The sequence below is a fragment of the Pongo abelii genome, chromosome X (genome assembly GCF_028885655.2).
Source record: "Pongo abelii isolate AG06213 chromosome X, NHGRI_mPonAbe1-v2.0_pri, whole genome shotgun sequence".
NCBI lineage: Eukaryota > Metazoa > Chordata > Mammalia > Primates > Hominidae > Pongo > Pongo abelii.
Genome location: NC_072008.2, coordinates 129,064,006 through 129,082,074, shown reverse-complemented (window position 1 = coordinate 129,082,074; position 18,069 = coordinate 129,064,006). Strand labels below are relative to the sequence as shown.

At 42.6% G+C, this 18,069-nt stretch overlaps 1 protein-coding gene across 10 annotated transcripts in view; it reads right to left on the bottom strand.

The window, feature by feature from the left end:
* The window catches only part of GRIA3 (glutamate ionotropic receptor AMPA type subunit 3), a 308,174-nt gene extending 290,396 nt beyond the window's left edge, over positions 1-17,778 (bottom strand). For 3 of the 10 annotated variants that reach the window (XM_002832071.6, XM_054545019.2, XM_009235220.4), the window contains exons 1-2: positions 16,695-17,099; positions 15,335-15,493 (exon numbers count right to left, since the gene is read on the bottom strand). In XM_002832071.6, the coding sequence (XP_002832117.1) occupies positions 15,335-15,493; positions 16,695-16,803 (268 nt within the window). In that variant the 5' untranslated portion in view covers positions 16,804-17,099. Of the gene's footprint in view, positions 1-15,334; positions 15,494-16,694; positions 17,100-17,119; positions 17,197-17,492; positions 17,616-17,655 lie in introns of those variants that run through there. The other 7 variants (XM_009235221.3, XM_063721255.1, XM_063721254.1 and 4 more) reach the window with 7 other exon arrangements.
* Between the last annotated feature and the right edge of the window lie 291 nt (positions 17,779-18,069).

Here is an 18,069-nt window from a genome sequence, read left to right as displayed (position 1 = left end):
TAGGGCTAGATAATAGCAGAGATGGAACAAGAACTCAAGTTTTTTGGCTCCAAATCTGGTGCTTTATTTCCCTTTGGCAAATGTAATAATAATGGCAACTAATCTTTGTTGAGTATTCACTTTCCACATATTTGATCTTTTAATTTTTACCACAGTGGATACTAATATTTCCCCCATTTGTCAGAAAGAAAAACTGAGGTTTAGAGGGGTTAAACTCCTCACCCAAAGCTATACAACAAGAAAGAGATAGATCCAGGATTTGAACTCAGAGAGTCCGGCTTCTGATCATAACCACCATTGCTATATTGCCTGTTGAGTTATATAACATGTGCTTTAAAGAGGATGGAAAGTCAAGTTTTCACTTTGGTTGCCCTACCCGGTGGAGGAATAATGATCATCCCAAAAAAGACCAGAACAACTAAAAGTCAGCAAATATTTATTACATATTTACTGTGTGTTCAGATCTGTGATAGAATGTAGGTTATTAGAGGAAGTTGAGGTATAATTGTAAGCTTTAGTGAATTGGGAATCCACCTCAATGCATAAAGTTGTATAATGGTTGCATGTGTGTGTGTGTGTGTGTGTATGTATGTATGTGTGTGTGTGTGTATATGTATATATATGGGCTTATATATATAATAGGACTTATATGTATATATATATAAGATATATAAATATATGTACATAAGGTAATGGTTTTATATGTACATATGTGTCATAAAATAACTGTGATACAGTAACACAAATATTAAAAATCAAAATTTTAAAGAACACTTAAAGAGTCTGGACAAATGCTTCCAATATAATATAAAGTAAAAAGGCAGGATACAAATCTGAACACATGTTAAAACTTAATTTTGGGTGATTTTTAATTTACCTGGGTAATTTTTCTTCTTTATATTTTTGAAGCTTTTTGTTTGTTGACAATGAGCAGAAATTAATTTTACATTTTAAATTCTATAACAATAAAAGTGTTTTCCACATTAAAAAAATCAGGTAGGGGTAATATGACTTACTAGAGAATAAGAGAATTAGACAATTCTCTTATTAGACAATTAGAGAAAAAGAGATAACAGAAGGTAGTAAAGTAATAAATCTGTGGTGTTACTTTAGTACAGTTTTCTGATGATAAGGCTGCAAAACATGGTGGAAAAGACCCCACTCTGAGAATCTGTTAGTCTAGATGCTCAACTTACTTCTGCTACTAGAGAGCTGCATCACCTTTGGCAAATCTCTTTTCCTTTCTTGTTCTTATTTTCCTCATCCACAAAATGAGGTAATTAGATTAAAACGACTTGATCCAGCTCCAACGGTCTATGATCTGTAATAGGACTTCAAGACTTTGTTTTGCTCATTTTTGACTATAGATCAGAGGGTAAATTATGACAGGTTAACATTGGAGGCACTAAATGGTAGATACAATTAATTGTGGCCCCTGAAACTCATGTTTTACTGTATTTCTAATTAACTTGCTGTGGATTTATTCTTCCTCTCTGCCACCTATTTAAAACTGACAGTGTTGTCATTTTTATATATGTCATTGTGCAGCAGTGAAAGCTAAGAGAATAAGGATTATGTTGGGAAGACATCTTAGAGAAGTGCCAAAAGTTGGAAAACCTGCATTACAACCTCAGCTCAGTTATCAATTAGCTGTGTGACCTTGGGCTAGTCACTGAGCATCTCTGTTCCTCCTCTTCAGTTTCTTCATCTGAAAAAAAGATCAGTGATTCCACATGAAAATATAGGAATAGACTTGAATAGGAAATGAGAAGAGGAGATGATACTCATGGATTATGGGTACACTGGGATATGAAGTGGCTAAAAATTGCCTTTGGTCATAACCCAGGTTTTGGCCTGCTGGATACAGCATGCCGTTAGATACAGAATACAGAAGAAGAGAGGGGAGCAAAAAAATATATATATATTTAAAAGACCAAAAAGCCTGGTGGTCCTTAGCAGGATCCTTTCTCATGAATCTATGCTTATGGAATCAGCTAGTTAACCTTTGCTCTGGAGAGAATAGAGACTAAAATGCTGGAAAATCACATTAGCAAAATTTCTCTTTTAATATTTTCCGTATCTCCTTCCTTTGCTGTTTTCAATCTGACTTAGGCAAGCAACATCAAAAGAAACAAATCCATCCACTCAAACCAATATGTTCTTAACTTCCACTCACACATCAGCCTTAATTTAAAGACTCAGAAAACTCTTGGCTGGGAGAGCCCAGTTGGAACTACATTTTTCCTAGTCTGAGTGCAGGATCAGGATCCAGGATCTGGGATCCACTCTTCCACTCTCCCACTTTAAACACATTAAAATAGAGGTCACATTTGAAGAAAGATTATTCTTTCCTTTGAGCCAGCAAGTGCTAAGGTTATCATATTACTATCCATGCTGCTTTACCCAAATCATATCCAGTTTAGAGAAAAAAAATATCAGAAGGGATCATGTCCTTCTGGTCAATTCTACTTAATGGTGGCATGATTAGGCTTAGTGGTATGTGTGCCCTGGCTTTTTTGAGGCATCAAGCAAATTCTTTCTTTCTCCACTTTTTTTTTTGTCCCCAGGCAAACCTCTTATGCCCAAGGCAGCATTGTGGGTATTCAAAGGTGATCTCATCCGGCTTCTTTTCAGCTACAAATTCACAGGGCGTACAGGTTAGTTTGAAGGGCTTTCGGGATAGTTAAGAATATCTTCCACAGTTTGGTTCTGACTAATTCTATTCCTTACCAACCACTTTGCTACTCTGTGTTAATATATTGAACACATATGTTAGACATTATGGTCAATATTTTACATGGATGATCCCAATCTTCACAACAACTTTATAAGATAGTTACTATTATATTTATTCTCGTTAAACAGATGATGGAACTGAGGCTCACAGAGGTTCTGTAATTTGCTCATGGTCATATGGCTAGGAAAAGAGCCAAGATTAGAATGCATTTAGTAGCTCTTGCACAAAGTATACTGAATGCTTGTAAGAGGTTGTGATATTTAGTGGAAGAATTGCCTAGACTCAGAGATGTTCCAGAAGTGCATCTCTGTTGAGCTTTCATCATATGAATGGCAAGCAACTAAAAGGATTATCAACTGCTAAGTGGTCACTAGGAAGTAGAAAAGAACAAAGAAATAGGTATGTGCCATTTGTGTGCCAGGGCAGTGCCTGCTCCAGAGGAGAATGAACAGTATGGAGGGCCTCTCTTGGGCTCTTGACTCCAGGGCCCACGAAGAAAGCTCACTGATGGCCCTGGCACTGCTTTAAGTGTTTACATGCATTTGTGAATTATTTTATTTAAAACTCTCAACAATCCTTTGAGGTAAGAACTATTATTATCACCACCTTATAACTGGGGAACCTGCGGCACAATGAAGTTAAGTAACTTGCCCAAGGTCTCACAGCTAGTAAGTGGAAGAGTTGGGATGTGCAAGGATAAGCTACAACTGGCTGAAACACTAATCATTGATTTCAAGGATTCAATATTTTTATCACAGGCTCTCATAAAGGCAGAGAGTAGATGAATATGAAGAGGAATTTCTAGATATAGAATTTGAGGAGCTTCATTTTGGATGGCCTTTTCTCAGTAAGAAATGAAATGAGATGGTAAGAATTGGACAAGAGTTAATGACACAATGTCTTTGTTGTTGTTTGTTTGTTTTTTTTTTGAGATGGAGTCTTGCTCTGTCCCAGTCTGGAGTGCAGTGACACGATCTCAGCTCACTGCAACCTCCGTCTCCTGGGTTCAAGCAATTCTCCTGCCTCAGACTCCTGAGTAGCTGGGACTACAGGCACACACCACCACACCTGGCTAATTTTTGTATTTTTAGTAGACATGGGGTTTCACCATGTTGGCTAGGCTGATCTCAAACTCCTGACCTCAGGTGATCTCCGGCCTTGGTCTCCCAAAGTGCTGGGATTACAGGCCTGAGCTGCCACGCCCAGCCGATAGAATGTCAAAGATAGAAGTCACAAACATCATCCAGAGGAACCTCCCTAGTTTACAAATGATAAAAACTAGAGCCAGAGATAGGTGTGATTTATCCAAGGTCATCCAGGCAGTGGATATCACAGCTGAGACTGGAACCCAGATCTCCTAATTTCTGTCCCATTGTTCATTCCACCACACACCTATTACTCTTACAACTTTTACTGTTTTCCAAGGCCATAAGAAACATGATATCTCAAATGTTCTGTTACTTATAGTTTATTTCATAAGACTTCAACATAAATTGTGTGGTGTATATATGGGTCAGTTAGTCTTAATCTATACTGTAGGGGTGGTCAGTTACCCTCATTTGGAAATACATAGACCAGGAATAGTAATTTAGCATTTAAAGAATTCTAATCAAGAAGTGATCGTAACAATCACCTCAGGAGTTTATCTCCAATGAGCACCAGAGGCTTTGTCAATTAACATTAAACTTCTCATTGGTGAAATTAATAGTGTACAACATATATAGATTGGCTAGAAATATGGTAGAGGGGTTCCCAAATTAGCATAAAGAAAACATAAGCATCTAGTAAGCTCTATAATATTATCCCTTAGAAAAAATGGTACTGTAGGTTCAATTTGTAAATTGTCCTGTGGACAGCCACTGATGGGGATTTTTGGTTAGCTGAATCCTGCTACTAGAATGTTGTCTTGTGTGCCTCAAGTAAACCTTCATGCAAGGTGTTGTTGTAGCACCTAGAAGCAAAGGGAGCTGAATTTGACTGGGTCTACAGAACTGGATATCGAATTATTTTATGTCGATTTGCTATTATTTTAATGGGAAGTAGAATATTGTCTGAGTCTTGCTGTTATAGCTGGTAGTGATGTTAATGGGGAGAAGATCTATAGCCTCACTAACTATGGCAGGCTATTAATATCCAACAAAAAGTACGTAATGATTGTCAATGACCAGATTGGGTTAGGTTAGTTTACAACTCCAAACAACTACTACATCTCTATTTTAGACCCTGGTCTAAAGTTGGTGAGCCTCTTTCTCAGAGTATATGGGAAGTTCCTACCTTGGGTGGCTGTTGACATAGCCTTACTTGACCCAGTGGCCTCCCAGTTGTGGGCCTGGGGTTTGCATGTTCTAGAACCTAACAAGTTGTCCCAGAGCACAGCCGCCTCCGCCAATGGTGATGTACCTCTTCTGATCTGCTGAGCGCTTATTAATGACCTTGTGCCAGCATTCTGACCTTGCTGAGGGCCTCCGCATTGCCTGGGGGAAGGTTAGTTAGAGTCAAGCTGGCACTCAGTCATGAAAAGCTACTAGATATAGAGTGTATGTACATGGGAGTATTTCCACAAAGGAGAAAAAATTCTACCATATTGAGATACTTTGATGGCACACTATAAGAAGAAAGTCAAAATAGAGTTTTTACTGAGAAGAGCTTTTCTCTCTGCTGTTCTCAGTAGTTATAACTACCAGTTAATAGAGCTTCCCTCAATCAGTAACCTAGCTGCTAAAAGGAGGTGTATAGTATAGTGCAGAGGTCAGGAATGTGTACTTTCCACTCCCAGGCCCTCTAGGTCCTGTTGCAGGCATTTTGTTTGAATGCAACAAATTGAATTTGAACATCTTCAGGCAGAAGCATGGACTCTCTGGATTGCCATAGGCCCCACCACTCCCTATTATAACACACCTGGTCCAATTACCTACCACTTTTATGTGATCTGCATAGCCCCTATATGCATTTGAAATTTCAACCCTATATGCATTTGAAATTTCAACCCTATATGCATTTGAAATTGATTCAGGCTCTAGAGATAGGAAGATCTCAGGTCGAATCCTGGCTCCACCACTTAGCTAGTTGTGTGACCTTGAGCTAGTTGCTTATACATTTTGAACCACCTATGATTCCTCTTTTAGAAAATGGGGATGAGAGTTCCTCGCTTGTGGCAATATTGTGATGATTCCATGAGATAAGGCATGTAAAATGCTTAGCACAGTGCCTTCCATGTGGTACAGCTTTAATAAATGGTAGCTGTTATTATTTTAGCTCTGGTTTTAAATTTGTTGATAGCAAGGATGGGGAGGAAGGCACAGTGATTGCTATATGAACTGATTGCAATATATTTATTTTTAATAAGGGAGTTGGCATTTGTCATGACGTCTAGTTCAGAGCATGTCTGAGGACGAATCATTAGCTAATAAGCAAAGAAAGGAAGAAGCATTGTCAAAATGAAAATAATTCCTTTGTCTCTACTTACCATCTCAAAGAGCATTCTGTTTTATTTCCCTCAGAGACTGTGACTTGAGGCTAGTCTCTTAGTTCTTCCAAGTCTTAGATTTCCAGCCTGAAAGCCAAACTCTCTAATGCTTGCATAGGCCAATAGCACCTCAGTTACACAGAGAAGTAACATATGTGAAAGTGCCTGGCATAATACCTGGTGCTCAGTGGGTATTCAATAAATATTCAATCTGAATCTGTATATCTCTGTAGTACTGGGGCTTTTTAAACCTGTGATTCCTAAACTGACTATGCATTAGTATCGCCCATAGACCTTGGTAAAATGCTTATCTTGATAGTTTCTGATTCAATACATCTAGGGTATAACCCAGGAATTAATATTTAACAAGCATCTCTGGTGATTCTAAAGCAAGTGGCCCAATTCAAGAAACACTGTTTAATGAACAAGGAGCCTTGGAAACTGCAATGAGGTACTAGGATATTTGAGAATGTTTAACAGGTTCTGACTGACTTTGGACATTAATGGCCTTACTAATCTTAATTGTGCAAGGGTGTTCACCTACACAAAGACCTGTACCCACACCCATACACTTACCCCTCTGTGAGCTGCATCCTGATCCCTTCCTATCTCATTTATCGCCTGTGGCTTGACCCCTTTCTGGGGAGCTACAAAGATGAAGGCCCTGGTTGCAGTGAGTAATTGGCAAGGTAGATCAGCCAATCATGGATAATGAGAGGGAATTATTTTTGATCACAACAATTTTTAAAAGCTTAAATTCTCACCATACCTCATCACAAACTGATTTTACCTCTGAAAATTTTCCACAGTAACTGTGGAAAATCCTGAAGCTGAAATCACCTATTGCAGCAAACACCACACACAGAACAGGCAGCAGGCCCACTACCATCAGAAGGGTATGACTTCGGTCAAAGGCAACTAAAATAGTTAAAGATAACTATTTGAGGGAATCTTCCTTATCCTCAAGAGTCTACCAGCGCCCTTCTGAATGCCCGCAATCCATTTGGTGCCTCACTTCCTTGGGCAGGTATCTTGTTCTGGGTCATTTACCTGTCTCGGAAAGCCCCCTCTGAGGATCCTGCAAGGTAACAGGTGGTAAGCTTAACAGAGAATTCTGGTTGAAATATTAATGACTGATAAGGATTTAATTTACTCCCTTCCAGATAGCACGCTTGCATTTTGGCATAGGCTTTCAGTGCAGTAATACAAATAAACAAATTCGTGGAATTTCAGACTAATGGCACACTGTTGGGGGGCAATTTTTCTGGGGAATTTTGCTTTTTTGCGGTCCTCAAATGACACTGGGTAAGCTTTTAATGACTTCCCTGGAGCAGTTCTCGGCTCAGGTCTGCTAGAAAGTGACATTACTTTCCTTCCCTCCCATCAATGAGTGCCTGGCACAGGCCTTGAAAATGGAGTCAATTTTTCAGTCTCTTCGGGAACCAGATAGAATTCAGGTTGTGTTGTACTTCTTGTTTCTAACCCTGTTTAAGGGAAGTCAGACAGCTGAGGAGCAGATGTTACATGCCTCCTTCTGGCATGCCTTGACCCAGAGAAGCAAAGTGGAAAGGCAGTTGGAACCGCATGCCAACCTTCGCTCTCTTGGGCAGGTTGTTTCTAAAAGGGGCACTTTGGGGTATGGCAAGAAGCCAAGACAGTGTCACCCGGGCTCATGAGCTACTTCCTCGCTGAACCTGCCTTTCAGTCCCCACTCCACATCCCTACAATAAAACAACTCTAAATGCTATCATCAGATATCTAGTAATGCCACCTACAGACCTGGCTGAAATGGACACGGGCTTGTTGGGAATGTGACAGATACATACTTGAGTAAGAACAAGCCAAATGTGTCTCTTACAGAATCTTCTTTGGAGGGCAAGAAGATACAAAGATGGATAAGAGCTGGTCTGCGAGAGCCTTTTCCTTTAATGATCACAGTCTCCTTGCTCTGGGCTCTTCTTACTCAAAGTGTGGTTCCAGGACCAGAAGCATTGGCATCACCTGGGAGCTTGCTAAAAATGCAAATTCTTGGGCACCATCACAGACCTAGTGAATCAGAATCTTTGTTTTAACAAGATTCCTAGGTGATTGGTGTGCACATGAAAAATTAACAAGTGCTGTTCTACCCTGAATTGCGCCTCATAGGGTTGAGGGATCATTGTCAGCTGTGTTTCCTCTCTTTATTCTTATCCTTGCTCCCCTGCACCCTCCAAATAAGGACAAATGATGGTTGTGTTGAGGATAATTGCTTAAGAAGCCAGTGACAGTTGGGAATTGAGGAACAGGGAGGTCCAGATAGAGCATGGGATGTAAACACTTCTGTGACCAATAAGCAATTGGAAATCCAGAAGAGAATATGCTGGTTATTTCCACTGGGAGGGAGGCCAGAGTGTATGTTTGAGACAAGGTAAGGGAAGGATGGAGGGAGGAGGAGATACTGCTTAACTACGCTTCCGAATACCTCCAGAGATACCATTTAGTGACTGTGAGAGGGATGTTACCTCTTAAACATGGCATTCCACATACCATCCCAAGGAAAGGAAACTTACAGCTGGAGACATAGCTTCTCTCCCACCCTTATCCTCTCCTATAACCTTCCTTCTGTGCCAGTGCATCTCCTGACAGTGCCCACATAGGCAGGTTCAGACTCTACACCAGCCTCTTTAATAAAATAAATACCTATGAACTTTAGCAGCTTCCCAAATCACCCCCAAAGGCATTTAGATTCAATATGAAGAAGTTGAACCTACAGCTTCCCAAATTACCTGCAAAGGCTTTTAGATTCAACATGAAGTTGAACCTGCCTATGCCTTGGGTGTACTTACACCTAACCTACTATGTGCAGTTAGACTTGTACTTTGGCCTGTAAAAGTCTTCTATGACCAAAGCCAGCTGACCTTTAGTTTGGGTAGAGCGAACAGCCACTCTGAGAGTAATATCCAGAAACACTCCTATTTAAGTATCTTTCCTTGAAATTGAGGCAGTATGTTTCCCATAGTCCCTAGTTTTGAAGCAGATACGCCCCCTGTTACATATATTAACCCTTTACCATTTGTCTGACATTTTCATATATATGAAATATATACCTATATTAGATATAAAGCTGTCACCCCCAAAGTAGAGTGCAGGCCCTACTGCACTCTACATCCTTGTAGGATGGACCAAGAATAAAGATATTCTGGTGGAGAAGGAGAAGTTCTGGGAATTAGGTCTGGAAAAGTCCAGGGTAGAAAACAGTCCCTAGGTAAGTTTATTGTGGATGGGATGCCAGAATCAGGGTCTGGTCAGTGAGTAGGCAGTTAGAGACCAGCAAAGGGGAGTTAGACGAGCTGGACGGATAGAGCAAGAGAAGAAAATAATGGCAATAGAAGAGGTAGAAATATGAGGAAGACAATTTCTGTCCACGTTAACCTTTGTCAAGGACTGACCCTTTTTGGGGGCTGCTGCCTTAGCTCAAGGCTCATCCCACACACAGGCTGAGGCTATCTGTAGCTCTGTATCTGGAGCCCAGACAGTTTCTGAGCAGCTCCCAAGATGGAGGGAATTCCTTTTGTGTCTGCACAACTCCCACAGTGCTGCTGAAGAATACCTATCACCCCCACCTGGGGTTTTAATTGCACCCTCCTGTGGCTATTTTATCTAATAAGACCCAAAGTAACAAAGCCAAAGGAATAAAGTCAAAACTTGATTTTTTAATGGAGCAGGTAAAGTATACAGATTATTTGCTTGACCTTCATTGAAGATAGATGGTTTTATGAAAGGTCCTTCAAATTTATTTTGCAGTCTCAATCTAAGAAGTTGACAGGGAAATCATCTGGATAAGCATGTTTATTAGTCTCCCCCAAAGTTATGGAATTCTATCTTCTAAAATTCTGGCCCTCTCTTAAAATCTATGTCATCATTTAATCCTTAAACCAACTGTATAAAAATGACAAATCTCTTATCCACAAAGGAAGACAAATAACGATGCCGCAGGAGCTTCATTTATTTTTCAATCTGTTAAAATGAAACCAGCCAATCACCTCTGACTACCCATAACAATGAAATTTAAAAATACATCAGGAGCCAAAAACATAACAAAAAGCTCATCGATCCTCCACTATTATCACTCAATCTTAGGGACTAGGGAGGGAAATGCAGAATTAAGGAAATTACCTCTGTAGGGGCAGAAGTAGGAAAATGTGGAAAACTAGTTTCATTTTAGGGAAAAAAAGTTAAAATTGCAGAGAGGAAGAAAAACCATGGCCCATTTTGCAGTAAATGTAGATGGAGAACAAAATAATTCCCTTTATTCCTTTCCTTCAAACCCTTCTCGCTGCTCTCCCCCCTGATTTAGTAGATCAATAGGAAGCTGCCTTCTAGGGGAGGTAATACACTCTGCAGGAAGCTCACCTTTACAGCCTGCTGATTGCCATCTATTTTTATGGCCCAAATGAACAGCATCAGCTTCTTCCCTCCCCCGCCCTATGAAAAATAAATTTAAAAAACTGTAATAAACCTTGTGAAAAGGTGACTTAATTTTTTGACTGGCACCACTAAGGCAACCTCTTCATGCTTCAGGGGGCTAAGCCAGAGGGGCTGAGAAGTGAGCTAAGCCAGCGAGCTTACTGAAGGCTGGCCAGCAGACAGAGGAGAGAGGGAGAGCAGCAAAGGCACAAACGCAGGGAAGAGGGGGAGTGAGGAGGGGAGTGAGGGAGGGAGTGGAGCCAGAGCAGTCAATGTTGGGTAGTATGGCAAAATCTGTTTAAGGGAAGGAGGCTTGATCTTGATCCCAGGAGTCTTCACCTGGTTTCCAAATCTTACATGGAAAGGACAGACACAAAAGCCAAACCAAGACAAAACAAAACCCACCAAATTGCAAAGAATGGTATCAAGGGAGACATTTCCTTCCCAAATGGACATAAATAGTTAAATTGATTTTGGCAATTATAATAATTAGATAATCAGATTGTGACTCTGTAGGCAAGAGACAGAAACCTGTCTCAGCTAAGTATATTTGGTAATGAAATGCGCTTAGTTATAAAAGGAGTGTGTTCTCAGCAGGTATATTTCAAATGGCTTGAAAAAAATTAATGGAATAAAATTTTGCATCTGATGGGTTACGTTTAGCCAGCAAAAGGGATTTTATCTGGGGCTCCATTAAAGCCTGTACTCGTAAGTCCTATTCTCAATCCCACCATCACCATTGTGCCTCCATCAACAGATTTTTGTTTAAGCCAATGCGTTTAGAGCACAATTCCGTGGTGAATAACCTTTAAGGTTACATTTGCCTTTTCCCTGCTTCTTGCAAACAGTGCGTAATCCACAAGCACATTTGTTGGCTGTAAAGGTGTACAACAGCAATTTTTGCAATGACAGTGCGGAGAGGGAATATGAGATCTGTGTGCTAATGAGCTGACACTGCAGAGGCTGGGGCAGTGTAGTGTGGAGTGCACTACAAGTGCACAGCAGCAAGACACAGGAGGGGACTTCAAGGGAATCGGCGATGTTTCCTGAGGAACCAGGACAGCAAAGCCACACAATGGGACACATCAGTCCCTTGGTGTTTCCATACCCCTGCCCCGAAAGCCTTAGGACTATCAAATCTGTTTTTTAAAGAACAAACATGTAACTTACATGTGTATATATCTCTTTTCATAAATATTGATTGTGTGTCTATGAATGTATGTATCCTGAAGCCAAAGAATTCACACCATTCTTGGTTCTGGGGTTATCTAGCTAAGTTGAAAAGTAAGGCAGCACACTCTATTAATCCCCATGAAATGGGAACATGTGCTTCAAATCAGGTGAGTCTCTTAGATAAACTTCAATCCGTCTCTGAGTTGAGATCCCAAATTAACCACCTTTCAAAGCCAGTGTGGCTCTTATTGGCCTCGTAAGACATGGAATAAAGTTGGAGTCTGTCTTAAGCAAACCTCTTGGGGGTTGTGCAAAAAAATTGGTTTCTGATGAAGAAGAGTCTTTAAATAACTGATGCCTGGGATTCATCACAAGGAAACCTTTCAAATACGTTGTCAGAGGTTGTAGGGGTGGATGATATGGAGGGAGAACAGAGAACAGGGACACATACATGAAAGAATTACCCTTTGTTTATTCTTTGTATATTCATTTACCTGCACACCTACACCCTAGAAAGTGTGTGCCTGCCTCAGGATTGAGGGTGCAGGAAAGATCGTGAGAAGAGATCAATTCTAGTGCTAAGGGAAGTTGAAACTAGGAATTTTGCATAGGAATAAGGGAAAGTTTCTTTAATTTTTGCCAGCCCATTCCATATTGAACCAGATAGGAGAGGTGGTTGGCCAGATTGACTCATCTGTGGTTTTCTGGAATTCTCCCTAGGTCTCCAGAGAAGGACAGGCCGGAGGATACAGAGATTTCTCTTTGCACAATTAGGGCGATCATTTGGAGGAGTGGAACCTGGGGGTCACCTGTCAGGCTCCAGCACTGAACTAGAATTTCATGCCAGTTGGAAATATTTGATCTCCACTTCCACAAGAAAAAGTACAATCAAAGCCAGGGGTAGAAATGAGAAACGCCTCCAGGGCTTCTTTGGTCCCTTGAAATACTTGGTTTCTGCATTCCAAGACTATGGTTAGACGAGTCATCTTTCTCATACTAAGCTACCAAGCAGCAGCTGCCTGGAGACAGCTTTGAGATCTGGCCCCCATTCAATGATTGTGACATTCAGAGATGACTGTTTCAGGGACCAGAGAAGATGACAGCTTTCCTCCTCTGTCTTCAGAGAAAGCAACAGGCAGCTGGATACACAACACTGGTTTCTTTTTATTATTATTATTATTATTGTTATTATTATTATTATACTTTAAGTTTTAGGGTACATGTGCACAATGTGCAGGTTAGTTACATATGTATACATGTGCCATGCTGGTGTGCTGCACCCATTAACTCGTCATTTAGCATTAGGTATATCTCCTAATGCTATCCCTCTCCCCTCCCCCGCAACACTGGTTTCTAGCTATTTTTCCTGCGTATGTCTGTGCATGCATACATGTGTATTTGACATAACTAAGGGCAAGGTCACATTTTCATTTTCTTTTTCTTGTTGCCCAGTGAGCCACACTCCTTCTCCTGAACTCTCAAGCCCCTAGCCACAACCCAGCCTTGTAAGTGGAAATGCTATGAATTTACGGTGAGGGATTTTGATCAATTTCTTTTCCTTTCCCATGGTTGTTCTCTTATTGCCCTGAGAGGTAAGGCAATATAAGGCAACTCAATACCAATATGGATGACTTATTGCCTTTTCCTAAACCTGAGATTTTCACATGGCAAGAATCATTTCTGATTGCTTCTTGAGTGGGGTTCTGACAGTCCAGGGCTGGTGGGTGTCAATCTGGTTTGACCATAAGAACAGGACCAAAAACCTTGGAAATCAATCATTTCTGAGAAATCAAATGGTTCTCTTATCCCAGTTCTCATCAGTGAAAAGACACTGAAGGGAGTTGAAATAAATATTATTTGTTATTAATGATAATAAACCCTGGTAGTTTAATGTATTTAGTTTTAAATCTGTTCTAATTGATATTTAGGAAGCTGCATTTGAGATTCAGCCTCTTGACAAGATCACAGTGCTGCAGGATTAAGAGTCAGATGTGTGTTGTAAATGCTGTGGAGACAGGCTGGGATTACCAAAATAAGATGCAAAGTATAGACAGACATTTCGTAACTTTCACACTAGCTGGAATTAATAAATTCCTATTTTTGTCAATGTCAGAAAGCCAAAGAAAGTCAAATATGGAGTATCTCAGAACATGTTCATATAAGGATCTGTATCTTCAGCTAAAATTTTCTTAAAGCTGACAACTGTCATATTTCTTGCAGAGTATGTTACCCCCATCCCCTTGGCCCAAGTCTTCAAAGCCAAGGAACCTGTGCCCTTGGAGAGAGACCCTTTCAATGGTTTCTGGAAACCATGTATCCTTTGAGGCAGAAGGATTTAAAGAAAGTCATATACAAAGTTTCACCCATCCAAACATAAATATCATTTCTCCCTTGGAAGAGAAAGGGAAAAAACCCCAAATTCCAAACTACATCAGCCATAAAAGCAAAGCATATTTTATACCATATTCAGCCTCATTGTTGTGAAAACTTCTAGTGAAATAAGCTTACATGAAGAATTCTCAGTCTTTCTCATGAAACATTCCATTCAAGTAAAACCATATGTCCAACAGGCTATTAGCCATTTAGGTTCCTTTGGTTGTATTTTACAAAATGTCCCCTTTTCAGAGGAATAATCACCCGGTACAACTAAGGATTTCAGAACTGGCTTTGGGCCTGATGAATTTCTTCTCTTTCCGTATTCAGTTTTCCTGCTCTCCTCCTCTCCTCCTGCCCCCTCCTTGCTCTAAATTAAGAACTGTGTTGTCTTTAACGATCATGGGGGTGAACAACACTAGGGGAGGCAGAACTAGCTTTCTAAATCATCACCTGATCACCATTTTCTCCCCTCCCCTCAGTTTGCTAGGCATTCATCACTTGCAATCAGTTTATAGTCTTATCAGTTCCTATCAGAGCTCTCTCAGTAAGTAAGGTAATATTTGAGGACAGAAAGAGGCCAGGGAACCCAGCCTGTTCTGCCCCTCAAGGTCACTTGTTTGCAGAATTTCTCATATTTTCTTCCTACACATTAGGCAATTGTCAAATTCAGCTCGTTCCTACAGCCAGGCACTAGCTTTAACAGTCAAGTGATGTACATCCTGAATTGACTCAATCAAGAAGCTGCTGCTTCTTTTTTTAATCTCATCTGAAGAAATTTCTCTGAACAACCATGCTATTTTTTTCTTTCTTTCTTTTTTTTCCCGAGTTAAAAAAAAAAGAGAGAGAGTGTTGGAGAAGGAACACACTAGGTTAGCAGGGAGGAAAATGAAACTTTTGCATCAAACACTATTTGGAGCAGACTTTTGCCCACTGTCTTGAGTTTTTCCCACTGTCTTAAGCCCCTCAGCAGTATCATTTGGAGTTGATTTGTGCAGCATGAAACCGGATGGATTAGAGCCCCTAAAATATCTACTGAAGCAATCATCTCCCAGCACATACACAGACCCTAAGTGCCACAAGAAAGATGCAAATGAGGTCCCCAACGTCCCAAAGGGAGGAAAAGCAGATCTACTTACAAGCATTTGTCACAGAAAAACTATTGGAGGAATCCAAGTGATCTACGTGGTAATTCAAATGGAAGGGCTTCTCGGTGGTGTTCTGGTTGGTGTTGTATAACTGCACGGCAAAGCGGAAAGCGCTGTGCTCCTGCACTGTGTTTCTCATGAAAAGTCCACCTATAAGCAAAGGGAACGGAGATTTGGCTTGTGTTCCCCCACCCTAGGGCCAGTTAGGAATTGGAAACAATATAGGTACCGGATACCTCTCAATGATACTGGGGTGTGGGATTGAGGATTGATATTCAACCTATGTGTCTTTCAAGACTTGTGAACTCAGATTTTGGCCAAGAGAAACCTGGCTTTTCTAGACTGAAAAGAAGAGGCTAGAGAGAAGGGAGAAGAGAAGAGGGGGCTGTTTTTGGTTAGGATGATGGAACCAAGAGTGAGACTTGGTTCTTTCTTAGGCGGTAGCCTTCTCTTTTTTTTCTAGTCGGCCCCCCCTCCGCCCCCCGCCCATCCGCACAGCTGGTCATCTTTTCCTTGTGTGAAGGGAAAGGTTGGGAAGAAAAACAATATTGTTCCCCCTGCTACCCCAACCCGTTCCCCATAGCCACCCTCCCCCGTGATAATACACGGGGTTGGTTCAGTAATGGCAAAAATTCTAACTTCTAGACTTGTAAATACGACAGAAGCCAAGATAACTCCCTCCAGGCGCCCAGGAGCCGGGCTCCAGACAGACACAGAGGCAATTCATGAATTCGTGGTCTGCGTGACTTCGCCGCTTGCCCGCTCAGCTCCTAGTCTCACCCCCTTGTCTCACCCCCGCCTCCTACCCCATCCACCACCAACGCCTGCTGTTGCCCGGGTCTGGGAGATCCAAAGTGGGCTCCACCTCCCCCAGCACCAGCCTGTCTCCCGACAGCCGGAGACCACGGACTGAGCACCCCGGGCCCGGGTTATGCGCCCTGGCGCGGCCAGACAGTCGGCATCACCCTGGGACAACTTCCAGGAGCTGCACGCACGCCATGGCAAAGTCCAGAGCAGCGAGCTGAAAAGCCTCGACTCTTCACCCCCTTGCAGCATCCCAGCCTCCTGCTCGCCTCCGGTGCTCCTCTCGGCTCGGAAAACCTAGCAGTTCACCCCCACTAGCCCCAGGAGACCCCTCTCTTGTCCCAGAGGCTATTCAGACCAGCCACCTCGTTGAGGCTCAGATTCCCCCCGCCCCGCCCCCGCCCCGCACCATCTCTGCCCGGTCCCCGGCCCCAGTCCCAGTTCCCAGGCCACGCAGGACAGGGACCCACCGCAGCGAAAGCCATGCCGGGGCAGTGGTCTCGGGTGAGGGAGAGCCTGGACCGACGGCTGGCTCGCTTGCGCTTACCTATGCTGATGGTGTTGGGGAATCCTCCGTGAGAATGACCCAAAAGCCCCAGGACTAAAAAGAAGACCGCCCGGAGCACGCTTTGCCCCATTTTCTTCTGCCTGGCCATGCTACGCCTAAAACGAAGCTGACAAGAGCATGGGCGCAACTCAGGAGTCGTCAAAATAATAATAGAAAAAGAAAAAGAATTCGCTGGCTCTTACACCCCCTCCCCTTAACTTGCTCTCGCTCACTCTTCCTTTCCACCCCACACTAGTCCTCCTCCTCCTCCGCTGCCGCCGCCTCCTCTTCTTCCTCTTCTTCTCTCTCTCTCTTACTCTCTCTCTTATTCGCTCGCTCTCTCTCGCTCGCTCTCTCTTCCTTTCTTGCTCCCTCTCTCTCCCTCTCGCTCCCAGGATCTCTCACACCCCCTCCCTTCCCCCCACCTCACTTCTGTCTTCACACCAATCTGGAAGGCGGGTTCATTGGCTGCAAGCTGGGTTTGCCAAAGCGATTTCTCTCCCTATGATAAAGAGAGAGAGAGAGAGAATAAAATCCTAAAACAGAACAAAACAAGCAAAACACTGAAAAACAAAAATAGAGAAGCAAAAGAAAGAGAACGAAAGAATAAATTATCAAGACAATCTGAGACTCTCTCCGCGCCCCCCCCCCCCCCCCCCGCAAAAGATGGTAGGTCTAAAGAGGGGGGAAAAAAGGAAAGAGCGAAAAGGCTCAGTGCCGGTGAATTGGGCTCTTCCAATTGGGCCGGTAGGGGGATATTGATCAAAGTTGATCTGACGTGGAATTAAAGCCGCACACCGCTTAGCTCTACTGCAAACTGCGGCCCCGGACTGCAAAGTCTAGGCGCTGGCGTTTGTCAACACCGGAGATGGGATCAATAGAAATACACCACTCCTAACGTGGATCAACCTTTCAAGCTGCAACCTCCTCCCACCCTTAAAAAAAAAGAAAGCTGCATTGCCTCTGTGTTTGTGTGTCTGTCTTAAAGGAGGGGGGGCCTTAGGAGGGCCATTAGTGGTTACTCCGGAGTCTTTGTAGAGACTCAGAGAAGCAGTTCCCATCACAATGCGCCCGAAGATGCTGCGCATGCCCGGTCTCTGCCGCTCCGCTTTTACAGCAGAGATCCGAGGGCGAGTGAGCAACCCCCACCCCCATCCCCGCAGCTTTGGGAGGCGTGTCCCTCCCCTTAAACTAGTGCTGAGGCCGGCTTGCGGGGGCACGGGGTGGGCGGTGCTGGGCAGTGATGGGCAGTATGGGGCTGACTTCTTTGGAGAGCATAGGAAAAAGTATGTGCGTAGAGGTAGTAACTAAAAGGTTAATGAAAAGGACGCTCAGGCTCACTGACCAAGGAGGAGGGAGGTGTGGGAATGAGCTG